Source organism: Caenorhabditis elegans, chromosome X (genome assembly GCF_000002985.6).
Source record: "Caenorhabditis elegans chromosome X".
Taxonomy (NCBI): domain Eukaryota; kingdom Metazoa; phylum Nematoda; class Chromadorea; order Rhabditida; family Rhabditidae; genus Caenorhabditis; species Caenorhabditis elegans.
This window is the reverse complement of record NC_003284.9, coordinates 2,743,264-2,760,931: the sequence shown is the minus strand read 5'-3', so window position 1 is coordinate 2,760,931 and position 17,668 is coordinate 2,743,264. Positions and strand designations below refer to the sequence as shown.

General features: G+C 33.9%; 1 protein-coding gene and 5 non-coding genes across 12 annotated transcripts in view; 2 read left to right on the top strand and 4 right to left on the bottom strand.

Moving 5' to 3' along the window:
- unc-2 (Voltage-dependent calcium channel type A subunit alpha-1) overlaps positions 1-17,668 on the top strand; it is a gene marked incomplete at both ends in the record, with an annotated part of 52,607 nt that overhangs the window by 2,595 nt on the left and 32,344 nt on the right. For 4 of the 7 annotated variants that reach the window (NM_001348588.4, NM_001348589.4, NM_001348590.4 and 1 more), the window contains one exon: positions 17,231-17,277. In NM_001348588.4, the coding sequence (NP_001335561.1) occupies positions 17,231-17,277 (47 nt within the window). Of the gene's footprint in view, positions 1-2,904; positions 2,990-3,821; positions 3,867-4,580; positions 4,646-12,955; positions 13,126-17,190; positions 17,278-17,668 lie in introns of those variants that run through there. The other 3 variants (NM_001368494.4, NM_001368495.4, NM_001368496.4) reach the window with 2 other exon arrangements.
- Positions 3,424-3,512, bottom strand: F25H10.10. Its single transcript, NR_070556.1, has one exon. It is a non-coding gene; the product is annotated as an Unclassified non-coding RNA F25H10.10 (non-coding RNA).
- F25H10.8 lies at positions 11,730-11,869 on the top strand. Its single transcript, NR_070555.1, has one exon. It is a non-coding gene; the product is annotated as an Unclassified non-coding RNA F25H10.8 (non-coding RNA).
- F25H10.7 lies at positions 11,790-11,923 on the bottom strand. The gene has a single exon (NR_070554.1). It is a non-coding gene; the product is annotated as an Unclassified non-coding RNA F25H10.7 (non-coding RNA).
- On the bottom strand, positions 12,949-13,159 carry F25H10.6. Its single transcript, NR_070553.1, has one exon. It is a non-coding gene; the product is annotated as an Unclassified non-coding RNA F25H10.6 (non-coding RNA).
- Y76F7A.4 lies at positions 17,184-17,283 on the bottom strand. The gene has a single exon (NR_070552.1). It is a non-coding gene; the product is annotated as an Unclassified non-coding RNA Y76F7A.4 (non-coding RNA).

Below are 17,668 nucleotides of genomic sequence, written 5' to 3'. Positions count from 1 at the left end.
AACTGAATTCCTTTTAATATGAATTTCTAGAACCCCAGGCTCACTATATATTGTTTTGTCTTATTTGGAGGGGGTTTTGATTCGCTTAGTTTAATCTGATTTCGTCCAGTCTGTAGTATGCGGACGAATATTTTTTACCCCACTCCTGTTCTATTTTTCACTCTTTGCAGTTCTTCCCATCTATAAAGTCAGAAGTAGCTTTGCTATTCAATCTATCTAATGTACCACGTTCATTCACCGGAGAGTTACCTTCCAGATTTCTCCATGGAGAATTCCTACTTGTTATCTCTTCTCGGCTATTTCCAGTCAATTTTTGAAAACAATAATGATATTGTTAGTAGTATCCAAAACGATGCAGTTAAGGGAAAACGAGGTATCTCTCTCTCTCCCACTGTTGGGTAATAAACATGGAAGAATTGAGTTTCGAGTATGTTAGTTTTATATCTACTCCTACATATAAGTTTGTTTTGAAACTCTTCCCGGTTTTTCGCACCAGAGCCAAACTTTGTATCTTCTTCACACTCAGGGCTGCCTTCTCATCCTCTTTCTTTGGCCTTATGTGCAAGTATACTCATTATTCTGGCTGAGGTTTGGCATCTGAATTTAATTGTATCGCTTCACTTGTTTCTAGTAAGACGGAACAACACAAACACAATGTAACATCGTATCTGAGCAAGTGCTCCATGATTCCCTATTCTTTGAATTTTTCGTTGAATTGACACAATTCATCTTTTCTAGACACACCTCGCCAAGTGCATCAATGATTTTTCTTCTTTTTACGGCATGGTGTTATAGGGGAAATTGTTATAAAAAATACTTATATGAAACAAAAATAAGCAAATATCCCAAAAAGTGCTTAAATGTGCTCAAATGTGCATGAACAACTTTTGTAGTCAACCTTGTCAGAAATTTCTCAAAATGTTTTTATGGCGGCTCAAAATTTCGAAAAAAATTACGGGGTAATTTCACTTGTCGGCTTCATGTACATGTACTTTAATCAACAAAATAATAATAAACGGTTCATATATGCAATAAAAGAAATGAAAATTCATTGTCGTTTTGAGACCATAGAAGTGGTTTTTCACAAGTCCCCCACTGGCGCTACTTCACCTTTAAAGCAAAGCCTTCAACCTTTAATCATTTCATAATTCTACAATAAAAGCAAATGAAACAGCTCAACATACTCATATCATTCTGGTGAATGATGTACTTTTACTCTTAAAATTCAAAGGGTAAAAATTGCATTTGATGTTGTCGTCAAAACAGAAAACTTCAAAATTTATGAAGTTCAAAATGCATTACAAATGCAAGCATATGTATTTTTTGTCAGATTTCAGGAAACTTATTTCTTGATGTTTTTTATTGTTGCAAACTTTCAAGGTTGGGGTCTAAATTTTAAAACATAAAAGATTTCTACAAACCACTAATTTGAATTAGTTATAATATTTCAGTTGGCAGGTGATTTTTATGAATGCTGGTTGACGCAAAAAAGTGTTATGAAATACTCTAAAATTTTTAGGTTTTTTTAAATTTTTCAGTCAAAGTTTTGGCAAATTGCCAAATTTTTGAAAAAAATGAGCTATCTGGTCGTGTTGGCCATAAGACTAGGACCTGATTTTAAAAAAGTAGCACTGACAAATAAAAACATTTTTTCTAGCTTTTCGGCCGTTCCTGTGCAACCATGACCACCTCGAACATGAATAAAATGAGCTATTAATGACATAGAGACAGAGAAGTCACAAAAACAGAAACATCCAAAATTTTGTTTTATTCGTCAAAACCCATAGTCTACTACTAATAATGTCTATGTAATTTGATAGGAGAAGAAGATGCTCCATGCCTCTTCATAAATGTCTTCTACTCATCTACACTTCATTCCATTGCTTGCCTTCTTTTTCTACACAAGTTTTGAATCTTTTATCTGCATTTGACATAGGTGCCCTTACTCTATACACCATACGTAGCAAAAATTTAAACGTTTCAAGTTTTAATGTTTGAATTTACTTGTGATATTGTTTTTTAAAAAAGTGAAATGATCTGAATGACATTTCTTATAGTTAGTCCCGAGAAACGATTTTTAACAAAAAGTTTAATTAAAAACTCTAAAAAACTCTGCATTGTTTCAAAATGTTCCATAAAATATTATAGAGATTTTTTTTGAACTTTTATAATTCCAAGTATAGGTTATAAAACAATTAAAATTAATTTTGACAAAAAGAATTTTAAATTATAAGGCATACATCTTTTTGTTAGAATTTTTTGTTAGAATTTCATCACTAAAAAATTCTAACAAACAAAACAACAAAAAAAATTGACCAGCATTTCGTGAAATCTAAAGGTTGCATGCCTAGCAATCATTTGCGGGACGCGAGAAAACTTTCGAAAATCTACTTTTTGTGCTGTCTGTCAATTTTCCTCTACACGGTAGTGTGCGGCGTGTTTTTTTTCTGACTGCTATTATAGTATTTACCTTGAAAATTCTGAGCAGCAACTGCTGAAACCCTTTCTGCACTTGCTATCTACACCGCCATGTGTCACAGCCAATTTCCGTTTTCCGATGAAATGAGCCGCCAGCACTTTTGGATAGAAATGAATCAAGTTCTATCAACTATTGAATTTTTTTAAACATTATGTATTATGTTACTTAGCTATTCCAGTATAAAGGTTTAGACATTTTCGTCCTAGTTCCTTGCAATTAATTCGTCATTTTTCTAATTGTTTATAATTCCTCATTTGTTTTTCATTTCCCAACCCTGAACAATTTGAGAATAATTTTTTTTTTAGAAATCTAAACATTTTTTTTGCCAGTACGAAAATATTTATTCGTTTGCTTCTCGTTTTAGTTTCTCAATGATTTTTGCTTAATTGTCAGACACGGCCCAAATGGGAAGAAAAAAGTAGTAAATGGTGGGCAGGGCTTTTGCCAGGCGGCGCCAATCTATGGCGCCGATAGCAGTCAAAAAGCGATCGTCATCAGCTCATGTGCACCGTAAGTTTATCAATTTAAGTGATTTTTGTTTAAGGTGCATATCGATTTTTATGAGGTTGTGGAAAGTTTTGTTTTTACTGTGATGTATGATCTTTCATTTGACAATAGTTTTACAAATTTTTGAGCACCTCAAGAAACCTAGATCGGAGCCATTTTTCAGTTGTGAGAGATGGCCGGAAATTTTCCAAACTACCGTCAAATAAAAATTGTAGATGTTGACATAAATTTCCACAACTTAAAAAACCCGGACTCGGCTCTGAAATTGTGTTTTTGAAAACTTTTATTTCAAAAATACTTGGAATTTTTTAATAAAAATTAATGATAATCACATAACTATAAAGTGGTAATATATTTTTAATTCCAAAAGACTTTAACTTAAGCGTTTAAAAACTCCAACAAAAAAGTGAAGGCTCTTCTTATTGCTCTCTCGCCTTATTGTGTTCTCAATTGGTCTCGGTGAAGAATTCTTGAGCAAAATGTCAACAGGCTTCATATTGGTTTCAATTGGTGACAAACAATTGAAGGCGTCGCTTCACATTCATCATTCGGCGCGCGATGTCTCAAATTTATTGATTTCTTACTATGATCCGACCACCAAGACCAAGACAATCCATACAGTTAAACCGAAATTTCTCTAGTTTTTCAATTACGCATTCGTCAACTTCTTCGTCGGTGGGCTCTAAAAGTTGGTGTTGTTACTTTACTGGTTTTTAAAAAACAATAAATTTATATTTAAAATCATGAGAATTCTAATTCAAATTTGGAGTTAGTTATCAGGATTACTGCACAAACCAGAAACATTTGAACATTGCCGAACTATAAATGTTTTCAGAACCTCCAAAGTCAAAACGATCAAGCAGGGATGATAATTCAAATGGTACCGTTTTATTTTCAATTTTATTTAAATAATTAGTTAAAACAACTATATTGAACAATCTGAAAAATTTTAAAGTCATTGCCTGTACTTTGCAAAATAATTTTTTCTTCAAATATTAAAATTATTACAAAAAAATTTTTAATGAGGAGTAACGGTTCCGGCAATTTGGGACGTATAGACTCAAATTACAAAATTTCCTTATGAAACTTTTCAAACACTTTTCGAAAATTTTTCAATCAAAAAATATGGCCTATCATACTTAATATCCAAAAAAAATTGTCCAAAAAAAGTTGCATAATTAAGTAGTTATTTAAATTTATTTAGTTGATTAAAAAACGGTACGATGACCAAAAATAAGGATTTGAGATACAATTATTCCATTTTTTTTCAAAATTTTGAACCGCCAAAACCTTTACTCCACCTCTGAAGCTTTTTTAGAAAAAAATTGAAAATCCCTTAAAATGCTGCTTTGCTTGTATTTTAATTGGCTTTACATTAATTATATTAATTGATTTTTGTTAGAACAAATACAAAATTTAAAACATCTGTCTAAAAACCAGAAAATCTGAAAAACATTCTGGTTTACCAGCATTGTTAAAAATGTTGTTCTATTTATTAGGTATACGTTTTCAATAATTTCAATTTAAAATTAATTCTCCACTTCAAAAACATAAATTAAATATTGTATACATGAAAACTTTCCACATGTTTCAGGGTATGCAGGGTATGAAGATGCAACGCCACGACCCTCAATCGACTTTCCAACTGCAGTTATTGAAGTGAGTTCAGCAGGTTTTTCTTTTCCTTCGCTATCAGGTAGAACGTATGTGTCACCACAAATTATTTCAAGGCGCTCGGACGAGTATCCCCTGAGAAACATTACGTGTTCACTCTTCCGCAAAAGTATTTATTCTTGCCGTTTTTGCCGCGTTTTCCAATTCTTTTTGTTTTCATTTTTTCTTTCCTTTCGAGGAAGCCCTCTCTTTCCCTTTGACACCACCACCCAGACAAACTCTGCTTATCAAAACGTGTACGTCGCCCCCGGCGCCCTGAGTGTCTTTTTTTTCCTTGCACCGGCACCAAAAGTGTACATACAACCGCTTTGTTGTTCAATTACATTTCCCTATTTTTGTCGAGTTTTTTTTGTGCTCGTCTAGCCTTCTTACTTTCATAATCGAATGGAATTCCAGTGCCCGACAAATTTGTCAATTCGTCTTTTTTTAATATTTGCCAAGCACGGCAATTTTGTCAAATTTGCCGTGGTCGTCATACTCGGTAGATCGCAGTATTTTTGGAGTTCAAAAAGTGCCAAAATTCATGGAAAAAACTAAGTTCACTGGTTTTCGTTTGATTTTTGCATAATGCAAGTGTGGATTTCTGTGCTTTATTTTACTAAGTTTCCGAACATTAGTTTCATTAATTTTGGACAAAAATATTTATATTAAACATTTTTTATATCTGCGGCAAATTTCAAAATTTGACAGACTTGGCAAATTCGGCAGGTCCACAATTTTGAAATTTGTCGAGTTTGGCAAACGGCAAATTCGGCAAGTGTGCCAGACACTCATGATGACCAAATATCAAAAAACAGTTTAAACATTTTTTGAAACTTTTTATTAACTGTCAAAAAGTGTAAAATACCTAGTTTTTCCAGCTTTGGAAAGCGACCAAAAAAAATTAATTTTTCAACGATTTTATATTTTTATTTTATTTTAATAACGTTTTAAGCCATTCTAGGGATCGGAATTGCTCTTGATTTCCTGAAAAGCTCATATTAATAAAAAAAATGTTTCCCAAAATTTTGACTGGAAATTTTTTTTAAAATACTTTTTTTGAGTGTTTTAATATGATATTTTGTGGTTTTCACAAAATCCTCACTGCCGCTACTTCAAGTTTGAAAAAAGTCAGAAATCGGGGATGGTGAAAGTGAATAAAAAGTCGGCGAGAACGATTAGGTACCGGAAGTTAGAAATGTTGGAAATGAGGTTTTTGATGAACAATGAAAGCACTGCCGAATCTTTTTCCATGGTTACACTTCAAAACCCTTTCTTTCCAATATTCCCACTTCTTCTCTATCCATGAAAACTTTGAAACATGTGTTGCTATGCTGGACTTTATAAAAAAGGTAAACACGATGCGTGATATTTCTTGTAATTTTTCTTTTACCCAATCTTTCCACTTCACTACTACGTTGGATAACTTTTCCCATTGGTTCGGCTAATGTGGACAAATACTGCATTAACATGCTCTTTTGGTCATGAATTCTGTCTCCCATTGTCGTTAGTGTCAGTGTCGCGGCGATAAGCTTGTGCGCTGAGTAATAAAGCTGTCAGTTTTTTTCCCATATAATACTATTCGACAATGAATACATTTTTTTTGTGATAAACCCCATCAATAATATTGTCAAATTAGGATGAACATTTGATAAGAGCATTTGAAAAGAGCAAAAAATATTTTTTTTCCTGATTTGAAAACAAAAACTGAATCAACCCCTTCAAAGAAGGAGCAACGGTCCCGGGTTTTTTCATAAACCCAAAATGTGCTTGAGTAGAGTCAAAACATTTTTTGGATTTCAATAACAGATGACCGAAAATAACTGTGAAAAAAATATTATAAAATTTGTCTAATTAATTGTTTATAAATTCCAATTTTGCAAAACTTCAAGAAACAAGCCTAAATGAATTTGAATTACCACGCAAATGAGTGATTTTATTTTCGATATGTTTTTTTTTTGTGAAAAAATGTTTGAAACATTGGCAAGCGGTGTTTCAAATCAATAATAAAAGAAAAATCAAGTGAACCGAAGAATTGATAACGCAAAAATATCAAAAATGACGTCACTTATTTAAGCGGGAATTCAAATTTAACTTGGCCTTTTTTTTTTTTTTTTTTTTTGAAAAATTCGAAAAATAATGAAAAATTAGGTAAATTTTTGTAAATTTGAATAAAAATGTTATAACGATTCTTCTCCATCTTAAAATGAAAAATTTTCGTACTGAAACTTCAAAATAGTTATTCAAAAGATTTTTTTTGATGATTCAAAACTTTGGAAAAAACCAAAAATTAAGGTTTTAGACCATTTGTTCAAATTTTGAATTGCTATAAAAAATATTAATTTTTTTTTGAGAAATTTAATTACAGAATTCATTTCTTTGAGAACATATTGCGTGGATACGTTCAAAATACCGATAATCCTCCTTTAAATTCCTTACAATATTTTAACAGCATTTCCTATAGAACAAGCAAGCGTACAACAATCTCGAGAGCTGTGAAACTAGATACGTAAATTATACAGACATTGTCTATCAATAATTCATTATAGTACGCATTCGCTGAACTTTTTTCGGAAATCCAATTTATCTGTTTACACTTGACGGTAAGTGTGTTAGTTAAGTTGCAAAAAAACACATCAAATAATATATGAACAAAAAAAAAGTTGCATTACTTCTTTTTTGCTCATACTTGTTATGTCACAACGTAACCCCCCGTTGTCCCGTTTCTTCCAACCGTGTGTGTGTGTGTACTGCTCTTCTACAACATCCCACTCGTCTTCTATTCGTGTTTTATTAAACTTCCTCAACGTTTTCCCCGTGGCTTCCACAACCACAAAACGTAGTTTATTTATGCAGACGTGGAGACGCGTGAAGATGACCATCATCCATCGAAAATTAAATAGTTATTCATATTACCTTTTTTTGATCAATCAAAAAATGGCTTGATCACAAAACGTGAGATTTATTTCTTTCTTATATTAGAGATCAGTTTCCTGGTTAATAATTTTTTTTCTAAATGAAGAACGAAGAAAGCAAACAAACTCCTTTTAAACTTTTTAAACTTTTATTTTTAGAAAATTGTAAAACCGCTCCTGGAGCGCTAAAATGGACAAAAAACCAAAAAAAAAATCTTGCATTCCAATTGTTTCATTAAAAGTTGGTGTACCAAAATCCAAGACTGTTTTTTAAACCAAAATGGCCAAAATTTCGACCTCACACCACCCTCCTCATAGTGCGGCGCGGAACCCCAAAAGTGTCGGTCGCTGCCGAACAACTACTTGTGGTACTTAGTTGAGCGAACACCAAGCCTCTGATTTCACGTCAAGTTGCGGAAAATCGGCAAAAAAAAATTATGGTAGTTTAAATTTTTAGAAGGTAATTCTTATTTTCTGCTAATATCTCAAAACTTTTTGAAGCGTCATACCTATTTTGCAAGAAATTTTTATAACGAAATTTGGCTGTTTGGGCTGTTTTCGGTCTCAAAAAAGCAAACTCTCAAATTTCGGCACCCCACATTTATACATTCGCAGAGTTCAAACCAAAAACAATGCTCAAAGTTACTCAAACGGTTCACATTTTTAAGTGCGGCACTTTTCAATTTTCATAAACCGAACTGTGTTTTGGCTGCTAGCTAAAGAGTGTTGGGTAGTCCAAAACTCTTGTCTGGCCCGAAAATGTTAACCAATTTGAAAATTTGACGTGATTTTCGGAACACGTTTTAGACGCATGTACCAAATATTTTTGCTTCCATGATTTAGGATATTTATAGGAACCCATCAAATTGGAAAAGTGGATTAAAAGTTTTTCTTGCTCGAGTAAGTAACCGGATAGCAAATCTGATAAAATCCGGTTTGAATAATACATTTGAAAACAATAGCAGGATTTGTGACTACTACTAGTATTCCCACTATAACAATGTAGCAAGTCTCAGTGACACGGCGCAGCCATTTTTAATTTTTCAAATTGATTAAGTAGTGGCTACTCGTTATGAATTCCATTCAACGCCTCCCATCGCCGTTTTTTTTTTTGCTTCTTTCCTTTTCCTCATCCTCATATCTTCCTTTTTGCTATCTGAATCCAATCCACGGCAGTCACCTCTCTCTCTATGTCAACGGAATAAATTCATGTGCCTCGATGACTTTTGTGTGGCGGGCTCTTTTCATACTCGTTGTTTTTGTTAATTGCCTCCTTGCTCTTGTCGACGACTTTTTGGCCATCGAAGACCGCGCATATAATGCTTGCAGCTAATTGGTCAAATTAGATGGGAGCTGGCTGTAATCGCTGCTAGGTTTCTCGCAAATATTGCTTTCCAAACCTCTTGTTCTCGTTTCCTCATTTATTTTGATGTAGAAATAGTCATATTTTGTATAGCATCTCATAATACTCCCTCAACCCTTTCTAGATCAAAACATGAGACGATCTGCGCAGCACTACAAGGTTTGATATTGAAAATGACTATTCATAAAATAATATAAATAAAAATGATTAAATTTCGCATTTAAACATTTTCTATTCCAAATGAGAGTTCAAATGTCAGTTGTTGGATTGGAATATGGGAGAGGTCTCGGAATTACGCTTCAAAAAATTTCCACCTCAGTATTTCTCTTCCTCCATTCGCTCCGCACAGCTATTTCGGTTTGCTGCAAAGTTGCAATGCACAGAGGTTTATTGAATTGAGCTCTTCTATAAAAAAGGAATATTTAGTGATCGAAATACAGGATGAACTCTTTTTTAATATAAGAGTTCATATAGGTTTCCGTGCATTCTCGTCCTCTCGCTCTCTCTTTCTTACACATTCCCAGTTTAGCCCGTTGTCAAACAAGTATAGTAGATGTGTGCATCTTCTAGTTATTTGATATTATAATATTCGACGCTTCTCGAATTGTGTGTATGCGTTATTTCGTTTTTTTTTCTCTCCAATGTCCTGCAGTTCATAATGTCATGAGATTTTGTATATTAGGGTGAGAAATCGCGATTTTCTGAAAACTTTTATATCCCAGCATCAATCGCGCCTATTTTCAAGCCGTTCCAGTAATATCACGCTCAAAAATTTACTTTTTCTGAAAATTTCACTTTTTCGATTTTTTTCTAATTGGCGTTTGATTATGAGTGAAAATTATATAGTGTTTGATCACATATTTCACAGGGAAATTTTTGTGTTTTTCCAACAACAAAAAAAAGTTTCACCTAATTCTAACGTTTTGAGGCAACTAAATCTAGGCCCCAGTCTAAGCCTAAGCCTAAACCTAAATCTTTGTCAAAGCCTAAGCCAAAGCCTCAGCCTAAGTTTCTGAACAAAAAAAACGATGTCACATTAAGCTTACTGTAAAAAAAACTCTAATGGTGTCATGAACACCAGTTTATGAGCTCTACACTTTTTTTTAAAGTGAACTTTCCAACTGAAACCCATATTGTCGGTCCCTCTGCTCTAGTGTCATGCTTTTACTTTTTTCTCCAGATATTCGGCGTCAGCGACAAATTCTGATTGCTATGCGAGCAATAAGAAAGGTATTGTGAAAACCTAGGAGCGCAGCTGATTTGTTTGGTGTCAGCTGAAAGTTGCCTTGTTGCGCAAATATTTTTAAAATCAAAATTGTCGAGTGATTCTCTGCAACAATTTTTTAAAAACATTTTTTGGAGTAACGGTTCTTGGTCCAATAGGCTTAAAGTTTGCTCAAATTAAACGAACTTTGTAGTGAAAATTGTCAAAAAATTGTCAAAAGTTCTAATGATGTTTCAAAATTATAAAAAAAGACCTTTGTTTAGCTAAAATCTTCCATATTTACACGATTTCCTCTTGCGTTTTTAAATTGTGTAAAACAACGCAAAAAATAAAAAGTGAGGTTGAAAAATGATTTTATTACATAACTGAGAACAACTGAAAAAATATGAAAAATCATTGAAATTTTTTCAATATTTTTATATGAAAAATTTGAACATTTGACATTTCAAATATAAACTGTTGTGCTCTACAAATTGACATATTTTACAACACTACAGCCAAAACACTGACGATTCTGATACTATATGTAAAACATTCCGTTTTCGGCCTTTTTGTGGAAATTTTGAACCGCCATAAAAAATGTGCAAAAAATTATTGAAAAATTTAACTACAAAATTCGCTTAATTAGAGCAAACTTTGGGTGTAGTTGTTCAAATGGCCACTTAGGGCTTCCATATAGGCGCCAAAACGCCTGCGCCCGCCTTGTGCCCCTGGGGGGCGCCCCGACCCCTGTTTAGTGCGGCGCGGAACCCGAAAAGTGTCGGCCACGGCGAAAAAACCACCATTCTTACTATGTGGTGAAACACCAAGCTTTGATTTTTCGCCGTGGTGTAGAACCAAAGCGAGAGACCGGCGTAAGGCGGTCAGGCTGGATGTAAGCGTCAAGCCCTGTAACCACGCTTGCCTCCCGTAATAGCTCTAATACCAAGAACCGTTAATCCTCCTTTAAAGAAAAGGCACATATGGTACAGTTGCCGAACTCCAAAAATGTTTAGCAACTCGAAAAAAATTCCCGTGACCTTTTTTACAACACATACCTTCAAATCACTTGCTCCTTCCGCACTACCTGTGCATAAAAAAAATATTTTCCTTCCGATTTCTTGAATTTCAAAGTTCCCACCTTACTCAGAGTCCGAATAAAAATGAGGAAGAAAACAAACAGAGAAAATGAAATAGAAACAAGACGGGGGGAGCCTCGTAGTTCTCACTCTCATCTTGCAGACTCCATTTCAGATTGGTGGCGGTTAGACGCGTAACATGATGCTCTTTCACTAGTTTTCTTTTTCTTATTCTTTCAATTCGGGTCGGTCCACACCCGATATTATTCCTTGTTCAACTAGATTTTCATCCAATTCCTCGCTGTGTGTGTCTGTTTTTTTTTTTCATTTTCATTTTCAAAGTGTGTCTTGTCACCATCATTTAACCTTAACGCGCTTGAAACCAAATACGACAAGCGCCGCGTATAGGTGCATCCAAACTTGGAATGCACACACACACACACACATACATACACATCAAACAAAAACGGACCCTTGCGGACATGGCGAATTGGAGGAAAAAAAGTTTTTGTGTCGGCGTGGTGGTGGTGGTGGCGGTGCCGATATTTGCAAGCACTTCGTGCAGTGCTCTTTCATTCTCTTTATTTCGATGGCCAACCGAAATCTCTTAACCATTGTTCAAAACTTGTAGAGCGGAAAAGGCGTGCGCTTCCACAAAACGAGCCGAAAGAAACACGCCTACCTACTCTCGCATCACTTATAAATTTATATTCATTAAGTCCAAAAACTATGTTGTAAAAAAAAAATTAGAAATCTCGTTGTTTATCTTTCTGATTATGAGTATGTTAATTTTGATTTTTTCTAACGTCACAACAATTCACTTATGCTAAATTGTTTGATATTTTGAAATACTAGTATCCAGTAGGCTTCCATGTAGGCGTAAAATTGCCTGCCTACCTGACCTTAGGGCAATTTCTGCCTGCCTCGCGCTTTCCCAAAAGGCCGGCCTGAGGCTGGCCGTATGGAAGCCCTACCTATGGGTTTTCTTTGTGCATGAATTTACCAGAAATTTATCAGTTAGAAAACTCTAATGAAATGAAGAATATCGGTGCTCAGATGAACAAAGTTCGTAATGAAACTGTCAAACAATTTTTTAAAAAATAAATTTTAGAAAAAAAACCTAATTTTACCTGAAATCCTTAATTTTTGACACTCGCAGCTGTCGGAAGTCGACTTTTTATCTCACGTTATTTCGTTAGTTGAGGTGCATTTTAAGCTGATAGGTAGCCAACAATGGGCAGATTTGGTTATTTATCGGATTAAAAGTACCTCAATCAACGAAATATCGTTAGAAAACTTTTTAAAAAGTTACCATCCGGTAGCTGCGAAATGGGCAAACTTGGAGAGTTTAGGCCATTTTTTCAAAATTAAAAAAACCATTTCGAGAAGTTTCTTTAAAAATTTTGTCAATTTGAACACATTTTGGGTATATCCGCAAGTAGTGTCAGGCTGTCCCATTACGCTTTGATCTACAAAAATTTCGAGAATTTTTTATTTAAAAAAATGTGACGTCAGCACGTTTTCAACAGCGCCAAATCTGAGGAGAACTATGTGTCTTTTCTCCCGCATTTTTTGTAGATCTACGTAGATCAAGCCAAAATGAGACACTCTGACACCATGTGTATCCGTTTAAAATACCTAAAATCGTTATTCTTCTTAGAGAGAGACTCGACTACTTTTGATCAGCGTTCTGTTTTTTTTTGTTGTTGCAAAAAATATGTTACCTAGTTTAAAAACTCAAATCATTATTTTCAGGCTGCCCGTCGGGCGTCAGTTCTCGGTCGATCAGCTGCCGAATCGTTATCTGCTCAAGAAGCAGCATCGAGCAGCGAACGGGGAGAGCACACTAACAGTCGCTCCCCATCGACCAGCTATTCGAGTTGTATCGACGACGAACGAAAGTTCTCGAGTCCTCATCGTAGACGGTAAGTGTTTATTTTTCAAAAGTATATACATGTTTATTTGGTTTTTAAACATGGAGTAGCGCCAGTTGCGAAATTGTAAAAAACACTCAGGTGGAGCCAAAATGGCCAAATATCACAGTAAAAGTTTTCAAAAAAAAACAGTCAAAAATTGGAAATTCATGAGTTCCTGCCATTTATTGAAAATAAAAACAGTGGCCAAATTGAGATGTTTCCTATTTTCAAAAAATCTTATAAAAATAAATAAAAAATTTATCGAATTTTTAAAATGGTATTTGATCTATAGGGACTCCACCTTTAAATTTAAAAAGTAACTATGCGTTTTTTTTTCCAATATTCTACGATCAAACCTGGTAAATCTTCTCTGCCAATTGAACACAAAAATTTTCCAAAAATAAAAAAGCAAGTCTTTCACGGATTATTGGTTTTGAGGAGCCTTTCTTGACATTCAGCACGAGATGAAAATGAGAAAATAAATGAGTGAGAAGACACCATTAAAACCAAACCAACCCATCGGGTCGCCTTCCTTTGCCCTATCCCTGGATTTATTATGTACTTTCTTCTCACAATGCGGTTCATCTTCATGATTTCTTTTTTTTACAATTTTTTATCTATTGAAAATACTGTTCCGATGCATCTTTCTGTATGAACATAATTCAATAAATTTTACAATTAAAGGTGGAGTAGCGCCAGTAGGGAAATTTTTAAAACTTCTCTTATGGTACCAAAATGACCAAATTTCATGGTAAAACTTGTGAGAAATTTTTTGAAGTTCTTTTTATTGAAATTCAAAAAGCGGCAATTATTCAGTTTTCCCCACTTTGAAAAAAACTGCAAACTGTCATGTGCTCGAATCCCTACAGTGTTTGAATATCAATATTTGAAACATAATTAAACCATAAAATTTTAGGAAAACGTTATATTTTTATTTTTTACGACTTCTAAAAATGTGGCAAACAGTGAAATATTTCCAATAATCGTAAAAAATTTTTAAAGTTTTGAATTTTTTACCATGATATATAAGTCGTTGTGGTGCAACCAAAATTTTGGAAATCTTCCAAAAACGTTTTATACAAATTAAAAAGATATTTTTGCACTATATGTATAGAGGTTCTAACCTGCTCTGCTGGATAATTTTCAAAAAATAATTTTTTTTTTGAAATTCGGCAGATTGTGGTTTAAAACATATCTATGGCACCACAATTACCAAATATCATAGTAAAAGAGTTCTAAAAAATATTCTAAATTTTATCTGATTTTTTGAAAATTGACACATTTCAGTTTGTGCCACTTTTGTGGAAGTCGCCGGTCAAAAAAAAATATTAAAAATTTTTGATTAACTTATGTTTTCAATATTGATATTTAAACATTTTAGAGATTTGAATATGCAACAGTGCTATAGTTCTCTCAAAAAAATGGCTTGCTTTGCTATGAGATTTGGTAATTTTAACACCTATATGTTCAAAAACATAGTACCAAAACCTGTTATGCAACCTTTGGAGAAAAAATAATAAAAAATAGACATTTGTTTTCAACTCTAACGCGTTGCTCACTAATCAAGCAGAAAATCAGAAATATTTAACCGAAGCATGATAAGAAAAGAAAAGATGCCACTATTCAAGCTAGGTTCACGTTTGTTGAGTATTATTTCAAATGAAGAAAATTGATCTGAAAATTGCTAAAACTACGAAAAAAACTAATGTCACTAAAACCACGAAAGCTCCTGGCCCGAAACGTAGTCCTCGTAGAAGATCACATCAAAAAAGTCCACGTAAAAAGTAAGTCAAACTTAAAATGTATCTTTTCTATTTTTTAAAAATAATGATCACCTAAAAGTGAGGCATGGGTATTCAGCTCGACTCATTGCTCCATTTTACACAAAATGGCGGGAAAAAACATTTGAATGCGCAACGAGAATTTTCAAAGCGGAACATAAAACATGTCTGCATTTACGCGTCACTGTGTTTGCACAAAATACGCCGAGGGGTTGAGCACGTGGTGTCAGAGTGTCTCATTTTGGTTGGATCTACGTTGATCTACAAGAATCGCGGGAATTTGGCCGCAGACTTTTCAACTGATTTCTCATCGTGTTGGCATCACATTTTTCTGGTGTAAAAATTCCCGCATTTTCGTAGATCAAAATTAGTGAGTTTTTACGATTTTCTGAAAAAAAGCTATGCCACTGTCGCATGTTTGAATTTCTATAGTTTTGGATATCAATATTTGAAACATAGGTAGATCATAAAATATAAAATTTTTTTTTTTGATCGACGACTTCCAAAAAATGGCATGTTTCCAATTTTCAAAATATCTTGTAAAACTTTGTAAATATCTTGAATTTTTAAAACTATAATATTTGGCCATTAAGATTGTAAGTTGCCGATCAATACTTGCGTTATCATTCAAAACAGTCAGTGCAAACCGAAAATTCCAAACTTTTAAAAGTGCCCAGTAACTAAACCTGCCCAGCGATTTGTGAACTGACAATTTGAAACCAAAGAAATGGGTGGAAAAGAAGAGCAAGTGGCGCGCTGTAATCCCGCGTCGACCCGTTTTGGGGCGACGACCGCAAAACCCTCGGCCATTGATTGTCGTGTTCTTACTTTCTATTATATACCCTTTTCCCCTACTTCCCTACTCATCTTTTGTCAGTCATGTCTATCATATTTGCACTAATGACATTTTATTCCCTACCGAATACATAACAAAAAAAACCACCACACAACGCAATGGACGACGAGAACCATCCGTTGCTACCTAGAAAAGAAGATGCTCGTCTTCCGACAGCACCACTTCTCGGATTAATCGGGCCCGCACTATTCTTTGAAACACCCAGAAGGTTAATAGTTCATTTATTAGTGGGTGGAGGGAACGGGGAGAGAGTGCGAATGATGGAAATAGATTCGACGAAAAAAAAATTAAGAATTCATCTGATTTGCTATTCTGTTGAGGCGGCTAGAATTTCATAGATTATGAGTCTGAAAGAATGGATACATGTAGATAATACTAATTTTCTACTAACTAAAACTTTGAGCAAAAAAAAAACTTTCAATGAAACTTTTCATTCTTCAATTCATCTGTAGTTTTGCACATCGATACGTTTATAAAGGGTGCTTTTTGTCAGTGGGAAAATTATTTACAATTTTATATTTACTGTCAAAAAAAGAATTCCTTAAAATTTCCTTAAAAACTCTCATTTTTCCAAAATTTGGCAATTCGCATAAACTTTGACTGGAAATGTTGAACATATCTAAAACTTTTTGGAGTTTTTTTTTAATAAGTAAATTCAGACAAAATTCTCACTGACGCTACTATGCCTTTGAAGATTTTATATCGTCAGTTGAAAAATTATTTCAACCGCTCTTTTAGTGCTAAAATATCAAAGTAAATTTTTTTATAATTCTTTTGAAAAGTATTTATGTTCCATCCAAACAATTAAATGTTTTTGTCACTTTTTGAGCACTGTCGCATGTTCAAATCCCTAGTATTTGAGACAAAATTTGGATTTGATAGACGACTTCCAAAAAATGGCAATACTTTCAAAAAAATTCTTTAAAATTTGGAATTTTAAAAAAAATTTTTACTATGATTTTTGGGTTTTCCGATCAAATTTTTGGCATATTGCCAAAATATTGAACTATATGAGGTTTTGAAGAAATCCAAAGCAACATCGCATGTTCCGACCCCTACAATGTTTTATTACGAATAGTTAAAAAAAAAAGTTATAGTATAAAACATGTAAGGAAAAATATTTTTTTTGGTCGACTTCCAAAATTATGAGTGGCAAAAAACTGAGTAATTGTCACTTTTTGACACTAAATAAAAAATTTTAAAATGTTTTTTGAAATGTTTTATTATGATATTCGGTCCTATTGGCACTAAAGAAGTAGTTTTTAACACTTTCCACACTGGCGCTACTCCATCTTTAAACTTTTGAATAAAATGTATCATATTTGAAAAAAAGATCAGTTCAATATTTCAACACAAAAATTCGAACGTATTCTGTTATGATGATTCCACGACCTATTTTTTGTAAACCTTTTCAAAGACTTCTTTTTTTGATTTCAGAGTAGTCGATGTCAGCGATCATAAGACATGTGCACTGTTGATGACGAGGATGAAAGAGGCAAGTAGACAGCTGCCATCGCCGAGCCAGTGAGTTATTCTTTTCTTAAGTTGTCTTCGAGATCCGAGAAAGATCAAAATTTGAAACGTTCACGACACAACAACGACACTCTGGGATTATGAAAAATATGCTGTGGGACCAGAGCGTTCTTTTTTTCCGTATCTGCTGCAGCAGCAGCAGCAGCAAAAAAAGAGACCCTTAAGATTGAGGGCAGCATATCATAGTCTCGTTTTGCTCTCATGAGCTATATTTGTTGTCTAGCGTTGTGAAACGCTAACCATTGTTGAATGATGTTTTGTTGTGTCTGCTGTGCTTTTTCAATATCTGATTTGGTATGTGTGTGTATATATTTCTGTTCTATCTCTTCGTAGATTCTACATTTCAGAAGCAAGTTTTTTTTTGGCTTTACTCGAGTCAAAG